The sequence below is a fragment of the Mastomys coucha genome, unplaced genomic scaffold, assembly GCF_008632895.1.
Source record: "Mastomys coucha isolate ucsf_1 unplaced genomic scaffold, UCSF_Mcou_1 pScaffold18, whole genome shotgun sequence".
NCBI lineage: Eukaryota > Metazoa > Chordata > Mammalia > Rodentia > Muridae > Mastomys > Mastomys coucha.
The window spans coordinates 58384836-58397723 of record NW_022196900.1 but is presented as its reverse complement, the minus strand read 5'-3'; the positions used below and the strand labels follow the sequence as shown (position 1 = coordinate 58397723).

Genomic DNA, 12888 nt, shown 5'->3' with positions numbered 1-12888 from the left:
GCCAACGGCAAGCCAGATGTCATCGCCATCTTGTAATGGCGATGTGCTTACGATGGCTTCCCACAAAGTATGTCTTTTTGCTCCTTTTTCTGTGACTTCTTCCCCAGTGTGTACAGCCCAGATCACCCTTTTCTCCTCAAGTGAATATTGATGACTGCATGTAGGGCACACCCATATAATGCCTCTTAAGCTTTTTAACCATGTGCAAAGACTTTTACTTTACTTTATTTCCATGTACATTAGCCTGTACAGTGGCCATGGCTCAGGGTGTGGAGAGTTGTGGGAGTTTTACCTGCCACAGTCTGGTCATTTGTATTTGCCAGAATGATCACCAGTAACAACGAATAAATTGAAGGCAGCTTTTAGAAACCTAGCAATACAAATTCCAAAGAAAGTAATAATCATTCTGAGTACACAGAAATCTGTAAAGTGTAACAAGATTGCTAACTACTAGTTTTGTTTTTAATGTGAGAATTATGGGAAGAGTCCGTATGCGAGTGTAAGGAAAGCATGGGGAGCTTAAGGCTGCATGCTGTGAATCTTAGGATCAGCATGTCTGCCAACATTTTACAGAGAACTAGCCTAAAATCATGTTTGCTATCTTTCTTTGCTTAAAGTTGTCAGATTCTTCATTCACCTCTCCCTTTGCACACTCCTCTCTGCTAAGGTGCCCCTTACTGAAGCAGTCGATCCTGTGGATTTGGAAGATTACCTCATCACGCACCCGCTGTCTGTGGATTCTGGGCCTCTGTGGGATTTGGTTGACTTTCCTCCAGATGATATTGAAGTTGTGTATAGTCCTAGGGATTGCAGGACCCTTGTTTCAGCTGTGCCTGAAGAAAGGTAAGGAGACATTCACCATGTTTTAGCTTTAGTGTAACTATAGGAAGACAATTTTCATTACTTTATTTAAGCCATACGTTTATAGTATTTCTTATTATATAAAAGGAAATACTACAAAAAGTTTATAAAATTAATTGTTGTATTCTTCCCTGGGATCCCGTCTTGGGAGTCCTTCTAATAATAATTCTGTGTACATTCTACTTTTCTGCCTAAATTATAAGTATATTTTGTTTTGTTTTAAACAGTGAAATGGATCCACATGTTAGAGATTGTATAAGAAGTTACACAGAAGATTGGGCAGTTGTGGTCAGAAAGTAAGTTGCTTGTTTATTATAGTATTTTTTTCCCCTGAAACAGAGTTTCTCTGTATAGCCCTGGCTGCCCTGGAACTCACTCTGTAGACCAGGCTGGTCTTGAACTCAGAAATCCTCCTGCCTCTGCCTCTCAAGTACTGGGATTAAGGTGTGCACCACCACCGCCTGGCTTATTGTAGTATTTTAAAGTACTGAGTAGAGGCTGGAGAGATGACTTAGTAGTTATGAGCAATTGCTGCTGTTGTAGAAGACACAGGTTCGGTTCCTAGCACCCACGACACAACTATATGGAATTCCAATCTCAGGGTATTCATTCCATGGTCTCTTTTGGCATTTGCAGACACAAGGCATACACATTATTACATACATGCAGGCCAGCACTCATACACATAAAACGAAATAGGTAAATCTTAAAAAAAAAAAAATCACTTAGTGGAAGTTTTACATGTTATTAAGTTAGTTAAATATCATAATTGTGAGACTTACTCATTAAACAAAATTGTCAAAGCAGAAGAATATTGTCTGTCCGTAGATAAATTATTTTATGAAGTTCTACATGCTTTCTTTATAAAATATTAAGCTTATAGGAATACTGTTCCTATATTGTTGAGAATCATTATGAACTGATAGAGTGTAATGATGATAATTCTGTAGTTTAATTCTCTTAGGAAATCATGATTGATATTGTTGAATTGTTTTTCTCAAAAAAAAATTGCAATTTTGTAAAATTTGCATGGCTAACTTAAATTTAATAGCCAGATGTCAGATACAGGTATTTAAAAAAAATTTTAAGGTGTTCCTGTGTAGCCCCACTGAACCTCAAATTTGTGATCCTCCTGTCTCTGCCTTCAGTAGTGAGATTTCATGCGTATGCCCCACAACCATATTCTTTGCTATTTTTTAACTGTCTTAATACTTATAGGTCCTGGTCCTTTACACTTGTCTAGTTAGGTAACTTTGTAGAAAGTAATCTTGTCTATGCCATAATTAATAATTTTCTAACAGTATTTTTGAAATATTAAGTGATTAAAAAATAAAATGCAATTATTTTTCATTAGTAATTCACATAATGAAGAAGTGTCTTCATTCTGGAACATTTAACCACGTTTTTTTTGGTTTTTCGAGACAGGGTTTCTCTGTATAGCTCTGGCTGTCCTGGAACTCACTCTGTAGACCAAGCTGGCCTCGAACTCAGAAATCCGCCTGCCTCTGCCTCCCAAGTGCTGGGATTAAAGGCGTGCACCACCACTGCCCGGCTAACCATGGTTTTCTAAAGGAGATATGAGAACAAGTAATGATCAGCTTGGTTATGACATAATTCTGACGGATGGAATGATCTGTGCTAAATATTACTAGTATGAGTGATGTGGGGCTGGAGAGGCAGCTCAGTAGTTTAGAGCACTGGTTATTCTTGCAGAGGACCTGGATTTGGTTCCTAGCTACACTGGCATCTACCAGCCATCTCTACCTCCTGATCCTGGGATCTGACATCCTCTTCTGTCCTCTGTGAGCACTGCATGTGCTCATGCAGATGTACACATAAAACAAATATAAGTAAATGTAAAAGTTGGTGTGCCCATTGCTTATAGTTCTGCCCTCTTGGCTGCTGTCCTCTCTTGTTAAGTCTCATTCTGCAGAACACTGATAGCCTTATTAGTCTGAGTGTGACCTGTTATATAGAACGGCTGTAAACACAGAATCTTTGCAACTGTTTTAATAGTCAGGTTTGTTACATTACTAGAGAAATGTAATATTCTTCTGTCAGATAATTAGAAAACCTTTTACTTGTAAACATATGGATTGGAAACCTGTAGCCAAAAATCTTAATAAAAGTATTAGTTGTGGGAGGAGGAGAGATATTGATTATTAGTTATTTTAGAATCATGGTGACTCATCACTAGTTGAGGCATAATGGAGAGGAATTAATAACATTAGTTGCTAATTATCATGTGCTAGATAGTTTATTGAGTACTTAATGCTTAATAGCTTTTATGGTTTCAACTGATAAGGTACCTCAGAGTCAAAACAGTTAAGTATTAATTTATCTGAAGTTCCTACAAACCAAAAAATAAGCTTGCCAAGATTAGAAGCTAGGGCAGCAGACTCTAAAGCTTATAATTTCTCTGCTACACTAAGTATCGTTACTTTCATTGATAGATGGGAGACAGAAGGGTGGACTAGAAGTTGTTGGTATCTGGAAGATAAAGGAAGTGTGTGGTTGAAACACCGGAAAGCCAGGATGCAGGGTTCTTGCTTACTAGGATTTTATGTTGTTACAGAAGAAAGTATGTTATATTAGTTTAGAAGTTCTGAACCCTCCATATGTGTGTGTAAACAATATATATATGTTTATATATATGTATATATGTATATATATGTATGTATACATATATATCTGTAGATTTTATTGCTTTTCATTTTATGTTGTGAGTATAAATTGAGAGGTTTTATACAATAATGAGTTAACTGCAAAAATTTAAAAAAATTCATGACTTGCTAGGCATAGTGGCATACACCTTTAATCCCAGCACTCAGGAGACAGAGGCAGGTGGATTTCTGTGAGTTCTAGTCTAGCCTGGTCTGTAGAGTGAGTTCTAGGACAGAGTTACATAGTGAGACTATGTCTTGAAAAAACAAACAAAAAACCCCCCCCAAAATTCCGTGCTTATATGTATCTATTTACATTATTAAAATTTTATATTATTATTAAGAATCATTCTTTTGGGCTGGAGAGATGGCTCATCGGGTAAGAGAACTGACTGCTCTTCCAAAGGTCCTGAGTTCAAATCCCAGCAACCACATGGTGGCTCACAACCATCTTTAATGAGATATGATGCCTTCTTCTGGTATGTCTAAAGACAGCTGTAGTGTACTTACATATAGTAAAAAATAAATCTTTAAAAAAAAAAAAAGAATCATTCTTTTTTACTTAGAATTTTAACCTTGGTTTCCTGCTTGTTTCTGTTTTTTTGGTTTTTTTTTTTTTTTTTTTTAACTGACTGATTTTTCTGAATAGAAAGTAAAATTTAAATCATTGGCACGAGAGGGAAGAAAACTAGGATTTACTTTTAGAAGTGGATAATCTGCTCTTTATTTAGATTAAAGGAGCTTTGGGCAAACAGTTTCTTAAATCCTGGGTTAGCACACTGAGAGCTGCTAGGACGTATCCCAGTCATGTTTGTGTGAAGAAGTAATTATATGTATGATTATGCTCAGCATGAGTGATTTTCAGAGTTTGATTTTATTTTTAATAGATACCATAAACTGGGAACAGGATTTAACCCCAACACATTGGATAAGCAGAAAGAAAGACAAAAAGGACTGCCCAGACAAATCTTTGAATCCGATGAAGCTCCAGATGGCAACAGCTACCAGGATGAGCAAGTAATGTTTTTATTTTTAAGTGACTATAAGAGAGTAGTTTTGGTTAACCAATAATTAATATTTATAACTTAATATTCTTTGTAACAGGATGACCTTAAAAGACGTTCGATGTCAATAGATGATACTCCCAGGGGTAGCTGGGCCTGCAGTATCTTTGACTTAAAAAATTCACTTCCTGATGCCTTGCTTCCTAACTTACTTGATCGAACTCCAAATGAAGAAATCGACCGTCAGAATGATGAGCAGAGGAAATCAAACCGGCACAAGGAGCTGCTTGCTCTGCATCCCTCACCAGATGAGGTATTGACTTTGCATGGAAAGAAGCAAAGGAGGCCAGGCGTGGTGCCGCGTGCCTGTCAACCGAGCTATGTGGGAAGCTGAGGCAGGAGGATCACAAGTTTAAGGGCTGCTTGGGTACCTTAGTGAGAACCTATTTTAAACTAAAGTAAAGTGGGCCAGGAATGTGGCTCAGTGGCAGAGTACTTTCCTACCATGTGCAGGGCTGTATTCCTCTTTTGGAAGTATGATTTGTATGTAGTATTACAATGATTTTGGAAACAGCTATGGGGTTTAGGAATTAAACATGCTCTTAGTACTAGGGGTTCACTTATGAGGATCATCTGTGACAGTATATGTGGTATGTAATGGATTCCATTCATAGACAGGTATGGTGTTCTTTCCTGTGTTTAACTGTGAAGACTGGAAACGCTAGAAATGCTTAAAGTCTTAAAAACAAAACGGTGCTAAGTAGCCACTCTGCTATTATTTTCTCACTCTGTAGGAAGAACCAATAGAAAGGCTTAGTGTTCCTGATGTGCCCAAAGAACATTTCGGACAAAGACTTCTTGTGAAATGTTTATCACTCAAGTGAGTATTTCTTTTACTTTTTATCATTTCTGTTATCTGGGCTAAATACTTTGATTACTGGCATAACCAAACTTTAGGCTTCATGCTTGTGTAATTGTCCTTATATGCGCCAGGGATAGCTCATATGCCTCGGACTAACTCATATGCCCCAGAGGTAACTTACACACATGTGTGCAGGTTTTCCTTGTGTTTTCTCTTACTTCTTGCTGTCTCTGGAGTAATTTTATATGACAAACAGTATTCTTTATTTTACAAATGAGGAAGTATGAATTAAAGAGGATTAGTAGAAATTCTACTTAATAATGCTCAGTGAGTAATTGAAAAAGAAACTCTGTTTTTCCCATTATAGGGTGTTCCTGTAGTAGGTTTATTAGTTCTAACTGAAGAAGAAAAACTTGAATTTGTAGTTCAGCCAGATAGATTACTTTGTGTATAATAAATATGACAGTTTTCTTTCTTTGAATGCCAAAGCTTTATACATTTAAATTTGTGTAGAAACCTATTAGATAAATTGAATAGACTTTTCTACATATCTGGATCTCTACATTATATTAAAGTTCTTTATAGTAGCCATTTTGATACAGGTTATATACACATTTATTTATATCCTTTTATTATTCATTGACACAGAGTTTCATCTTTTCTAGTCTAGAACTTACTGTGTAGTTGAGGATGACTTTGAATTTTCTGATCCTTCTCCCTCCTGGTGCTGGGATTCCTGGAGTGCATCACCTCACCTGTTTTGTGCAGTACTCAGGGGTGAACCTAGAGCTCTTTACATGCCAGGCAAGCACTCTACCGACAGAACTACTCCCCAGCTCCAGAGTTTATCCTTTTGAAATGTACAAATGAGAAGTATATGTTCTTAGCATTATGCAAGTATTATTGTTCTCTAATTCTGGAGCGTGTCTCTCTCCCATACCCATATTAGCCTATTGGGCCTCTGTATTAGACTGTCATATGGACTGGTGACTTCATAGAGATTTGAGTTCTTAGTTCTAGAGGTGGGAAGGCAAAGATCAAGATGCTAGTGGTTTGTTTCCTAGCAAGTTTTTCCTTCTGGCTGTATAATAGCTGATTTCTTCCTGTGTCCTTATATGTCTTTCCACTGTGTGTGCATAAGAAAAGTCTGTGGTGTCTTCTTTGTGTTTCTCTGTGTGTGCACTGAATGAGAAAAAGAAATAAAAAGGAAAGGAGAGGACATGAACACTCCTAGGTACAGTGGAGGCAAACGTTTATTATAGATGTGTGGGAGAGCATGGCCAGAGGCTGACACATCTGGGAGAGTCCAGTGTGGTCACGACCCTGAACCATGTGGGAAGAAACAAAGCAGAAGGGAGAGAGGAGAACCAAGTACAGCAGCTAGGAGGCCAGACTACAAAAGGAGTAAAAGGGAGGGCAAGTAACCAAATGTCTGGATTGTAGGGAAGAACCTTTGGGGGAAGGGCAACCCAGGGTAGAGGGTGGAGTATGCCAGATATACACTGTTAACAGCTAGGACTAAAGGATGCTTTGCAAACCTGGAGGCCAGGTCTGCTTTGAAATGTTAGATAGGCACTTAGCTACTTGTCCTGGCTTTGAAACTTAACCTGTGGGACATAACATCTGCCCTAACACCGGAAGTAACTGGGACCCAGGAACTCTGCCAGACCAGTGGCATGGGTTCTTTCTAGTCTGGGCCTGTGCCCTGAGCAGCCCTTGGGCTTGAACTCCATAGTCAGTCCCACAACACTCAGAAGAAACTCCACACCCAGGACCTCTAACACACCCAGGATCATAGGATCAGAGGTGAGGAAGACACAACATCTACCCCAACACTGAGGATTAACTGTGACTAGCAGGACCCAGGCACCCAGGAACTCTGCCTGACCAGTGGTAAGGGTTCCTTCTGGTCTGGCTGGTGCCTTGAGCAGACCTTTGGCTTGAACTCCGTAGCCAGTCCCACAACACCTAGAAGAAGCTCCACTCTCAGGTGCTCTAGCATGGCCAGGATCCCGGGAGCTTGGTCACACCAGGATCTCAGGGTCCCAGAGGTAGCTTGACTCCCAGAAGATCTAACACACTCAGGATCTCAGGACTACCGGATCTCAGAATCACAGGATCACAGAGACAGCTGAACTCTGACGAGTTCTGACACAATCAGGATCACAGGAAGGACAGGCTCTAGACAGATAGATCGAGGGCAGGTAGATGGCTGGAGGCAAGCATTAAGAACATAAGCAACAGAAACCAAGGTTACTTGGCATCATCAGAATCCAATTCTCCTACCATATATCTGGTGATATATACCATCACACTGGAAAAGCAAGATTCAGATCTAAAATCACTTCTCATGATGATGATAGAGGACTTTAACAAGGACATAACTCCCTCAAAGAAATACAGAACACAGGTAAACAGCTAGAAGCCCTTAAAGAAGAAACACAAAAATCCCTTAAAGAATTATAGGAAAACACAATCAAACAGGCAAAGGAAATGAACAAAACCATCCAAGATCTAAAAATGGAAATAGAAACAATAAAGAAATCACAAAGGGAGTCAACCTAGAGTTAGAAACCTAGAAAAGAGATCAGGAGTCATAGATGCAAGCAGAATAACCAACAGAATAGAAGAGACAGAAGAGAGAATCTCAGGGGCAGAGGATACCATAGAAAAAGTTGACACAACAGTCAATGAAAGTACAAAATGCAAAAAGCTCCTAACCCAAATCATCCAGGAAACCAGTACACAATGAGAAGAACAAACCTAAGGATGATAGGTATAGAAGAGAGTGAAGATTCCCAAAGTAATGGGCCAGTAAATATCTTCAACAAAATTATAGAAGAAAACTTCCCTAACCTAAAGAAAGAGATGCCCGTGAACATAAAAGAAGCCTACAGAACTCCAAATAGACTGGACCAGAAAAGAAATTCCTCCCGTCACATAATAATCAAAACACCAAATGCACTAAACAAAGAAAGAATTTTAAAAACAGTAAAGGAAAAATATCAAGTAACATATAAAGGCAGGCCTATCAGAATTACACCAGACTTCTCACCAGAGACTATGAAAGCTAAAAGATCCTGGGCAGATGTCATACAGACCATAAGAGATACAAATGCCAACCCAGACTACTATATCCAGCAAAACTCTCAATTGCCATAGATGGAGAAAACAAGATATTCCATGACAAAACAAAATTTACACAATATCTTTCCACAAATCCAGCCCTACAAAGGATAATAGATGGAAAACCCTAACACAAGGAAGGAAATCACACCTTAGAAAAAAAGCAAGAAAGTAATCTTTTAACAAACCCAAAAGAAGATAGCCACATAAACATAATTCCATCTCTAACAACAAAAGTAACAGGAAGTAACAATTACTTTTCCTTAATATCTCTTAACATCAATGGACTTGATTCCCCAATAAAAAGACATAGACTAACAGACTGGATACATAAGTAGGACCCAACATTTTGTTGCATACAGGAAACCCACCTCAGTGACAAAGACAGACACTACCTCAGAATAAAAGGCTGAAAAACAATTTTCCAAGCAAATGGTCCCAGGAAATAAGCTGGAGTAGCCATTCTAATATCGAATAAAATCAGCGTTCAACCAAAAGTTACCAAAAAAGATAAGAAAGAACACTTCATACTAGTCAAATGAGAAATGTACCATGATGAATTCTCAATTCTGAACATCTATGCTCCAAATGCAAGGACACTCACATTCATAAAAGAAACTTTACTAGAGCTCAAAGCACACATCATACCCCATGCAGTAATTATGGGAGACTTCAACACCCCACTCTCAGCAGAAACTAAACAGAGACACCGTCAAACTAACAGAAGTTATGAACCAAATGGATCTAACAGATATTATAGAACATTTCATCCTAAAACAAAAGGATATACCTTCTTCTCAATACCTCATGGGACCTTCTCCAAATTTGACCATATAATTAGTCACAAAACAGGCCTCAACAGATTCTAGAAGATTGAAATAATCCCATGCATCCCATCAGATCACCATAGACTAAGGCTGGACTTTAATAACAACAAAAATAAAGGAAAGCTCACATACACATGGAAGCTGAACAACACCCTACTCAATGATGACTTGGTCAAGGAAGAAATACAGAAAAAAAAAAATTATAGGCTTTTTAGAATTTAACGAAAATGAAGACACATCATACCAAAACTTGTGGGACACAATGAAAGCAGTCCTATGAGGAAAACTCATAGCTCTAAGTGCCTCCCAAAAAGAAACTAGAGAGAGCTTACACTAGCAGCTTGACAGCACACCTGAAAGGTGTAGAACAAAAAGAAGCAAATACACGCAAGAGGAGTAGATGGCAAGAAATAAACTCAGGGCTGAAATCAACCAAACAGAAGCAAAAAGAACTATACAAAGAATTAACAAAACGAGGAGCTGGTTCTTTGAGAAAATCAACATGATAGATAAACCCTTAGCCAGACTAATCAGAGGGCACAGAGACAGTATCCAAATTAATAAAATTAGAGATGAAAAGGGAGAGATAACAAGATAATATATCTTAAGGTAATTATTCTGTTTGTTGAATATTAACAGTTGAAAACATTAAAATCATATTTGACAAAAACAAAAAAAAATAAAAAACAAAAAATAAAATAATCTTAAGATGCACGTGTTTGGAGGCCAGAGATTGATGTTGGATTTCTTCCTCTACTGTCTACTTAAAAAATACAGTTTATTTAATTTTCTGTATATAGGAGTTTTATTTAATTTTCTGTGTATAGGAGTTTTGTCTGCATGCATGTCTGTTCAGTGTGTATATACAGTGTCCGTGGGAGCCAGAAGAGGGCAATGGATCATCTGAAACTGGAGTTGCAGATGTTGTTAGTTGCCATGTGGTTTTGGGAATTTAACCTGGGTTCCCTGCAAGAACAAGCTGTGCTCTTCACCACTGAGCCATTTTTCAAGCTCCCATCCAGTTTGTTGTTTGTGGCAGGGTTTCTCACTGACCCTGGAGCTCTCTGGTTCATCAATAGCACCTGGCTCCAGGGATTCTTTCTGCTTTCACTGCATGGACTGTAGACACACTCCTCCATGCCTGACTGTGTCTGTGAGATCCAAACTCAGGTCTTTATGTTTGTGCTGAAGGTATACCTCAGTCTTCTTCCCCCTTTGGTAGGGACTCCAGTTTCATTAGATTAGTGTCCCATGTTTGGACATTAATCTTGATTTCTCCACTGGTCAGATCTTGTTTTTAATAGACATTTTCAGCTTATAGACTTCATATAAGAGTTTTGCCGGGGCAGTGGTGGCACACACCTTTAATCCTTGCACTTGGGAGGCAGAGGCAGGCGGATTTCTGAGTTCAATGCCAGCCTGGTCTACAGAGTGAGTTCCAGGACAGCCAGGACTACACAGAGAAACCCTGTCTCGGAAAAAAAAAAAAAAAAAGAGTTTTAGGTCATCTTTCTACTCATAGTAGTATTCATGGATAGTCACCTCCTGTCCTTTCTTCTCTCTAGCCCCTGCCAACACTAGCTTGCTTTCTGTTTCTGTCTGCTCATCTGTCTGCTTATTTCTTGTAAATATAATTATAAACTGTATGGGGAATTTTTGGTGTGGCTTCTTCACATAACATGTTTTCATGGCTTATCAATATTCTAGCATATATCAAAATTTATTGCTATATCTAACCAAATGATATTCCACTGAATGAATATGTTACTTCTTAAATGTTTTGTCAATTGATGAATGTATGGGGTATTTCTACTTTTTTTTTTAAAAAAAAGAACAGCTTTGCTGGTTAGTGGTGGTGTATGCCTTTAATCCCAGCATTTGGGAGGCAGAGGCAGGCCGATTTCTGAGTTCGAGGCCAACCTGGTCTACAAAGTGAGTACCAGGACAGCCAGAGCTACACAGAGAAACCCTGTCTCGAAAAACAAACAAAACAAACAAAAAAACAAGAACAGCTTTACTTGATTCAACTTCCATATCATATAGTTTACACAGTGTATAGCCTGTATACAATATACTAATGAATTTGCCTGTTGTGCAATTCAGTGTGTTCTGTTATAGTGACAGGCATGTGCAACTTTTCTCAATAATTATTAGAATAACTTTTATCATCCCCTGTCCCTGTCTGTCTGTCTGTCTCTGCTCTATCCCTGTGTGTGTGCGTATGACAAAAGGAAGCTTAACTACTTCTCACATTTATGAAGAAAATTATTTACAGGTCATTAGCAGACTTAAAACGGGAAGACAAACAGTGAAGTTTCTATCTTTGTACACAGAAATTCCGCTTTAACAGAGCAGAACCAGCACCATTCCCAAACAAAGATATTTCCTCGCTCTCTTATTGCTTCCTGTCTTTCTACTTCCTTCTTTTCCTTTCCTTCTCTTTGGCTCTGTATTCTTCTCCCTTCCCTCTCTTTCTCCTCCTTTCTGGTACTGGAGATTGAGCCTAGGGCCTCACACATGGTAGGCACATCTGTTCCACTGAGCTGCTCCATTGGCCTGCACCAGTACATTCTGCCTCATTAAAATGGTCAGCTGTTTTTCCATCCAAAGTCACAAGTGTTAAGACAACACATGGGAGGAGTAGAAAGTATGAACAACATTTACACTTGACAGTGTATTGATACATCCAATGGAGTAGTGGGTCCCAATGCCTTGGAGCATCAATAACCCTTTCATAAGGATTACCTATGATGATTGGAAAACACAGATATTGCATTACTTTTCATAACAATAGCAAATAGAGAAAGTAGAAAATAATTTTATGGTTGGGGTCACACAACTTGAGGAACTGTTTTAAAGGGTCACAGCTTTAGGAAGGTTGAGAGCCACTGCCCTAGAGATTATTCATATGGTTAATAAATATGTGAAATGTGTATATGGAAGAATGTATTGCGGTATCACTGACACGCCAATTAATGGCTGTCAAGTACTGAAAGGATCACTGAGATCTCTCTCTGCTTAGAATCTGTTTGCTTTGCTAAGGAAGCACTAGCTGGAAGTTAAGGGAGAAGAATGAAGTCCTGCGCAGTACTCATTTCTCTCTTGGAGGCCACAGAATCTCTGTCAAGGCCCCTATCCTGTCTCTTGCTTACCACTTCTCAGTCTTGAATTGGTGATTCCCACTGTTGCTTGTCTGAGCATATACATGACTGTTTTCAGATTCTGTGCAAGTCTTCTTGAATGGCTCTTCATGTAAGCATCTCTTCTCTCAGAAGGACGCTGGCCCTGACTTACAACTGGAAACCAGTGCTGTGGAGCAGGTTATTGTCCCCCCACAGCACTGAGCACTGCTTCCCTGGCAGTTCTTGTGGTTGGCGCTGTCCTGGACACAGCAGGATGCTCAGCCACATTGTAGACTTCTGCTTATAAATATGGTAATATTCCTCCAGTGGAGATAATCAAGGGGTCTGCAGCTGTGGCCAGGTGCAGCAATGGCTGAGTGCAGCTGTGGCCAGGTGCAGCAGTGGGTGCAGCTGGGGCCAGGT

At 39.0% G+C, this 12888-nt stretch overlaps 1 protein-coding gene and 1 long non-coding RNA gene across 8 annotated transcripts in view; one reads left to right on the top strand and one right to left on the bottom strand.

Annotated features, from left to right (window-relative positions):
- Dock7 (dedicator of cytokinesis 7) overlaps nt 1-12888 on the top strand; it is a 206303-nt gene that overhangs the window by 36107 nt on the left and 157308 nt on the right. For all 7 annotated transcript variants that reach the window (XM_031377915.1, XM_031377919.1, XM_031377916.1 and 4 more), the window contains 5 exons: nt 668-843; nt 1089-1157; nt 4412-4541; nt 4629-4841; nt 5323-5408. In XM_031377915.1, coding sequence (XP_031233775.1) covers nt 668-843; nt 1089-1157; nt 4412-4541; nt 4629-4841; nt 5323-5408 — 674 coding nt within the window. The remainder of the gene's footprint in view (nt 1-667; nt 844-1088; nt 1158-4411; nt 4542-4628; nt 4842-5322; nt 5409-12888) is intronic.
- On the bottom strand, nt 441-6361 carry LOC116096276. Its single transcript, XR_004120936.1, has 2 exons — nt 6068-6361; nt 441-833 (listed from the first exon to the last, which is right to left on the bottom strand). It is a non-coding gene; the product is annotated as an uncharacterized LOC116096276 (long non-coding RNA).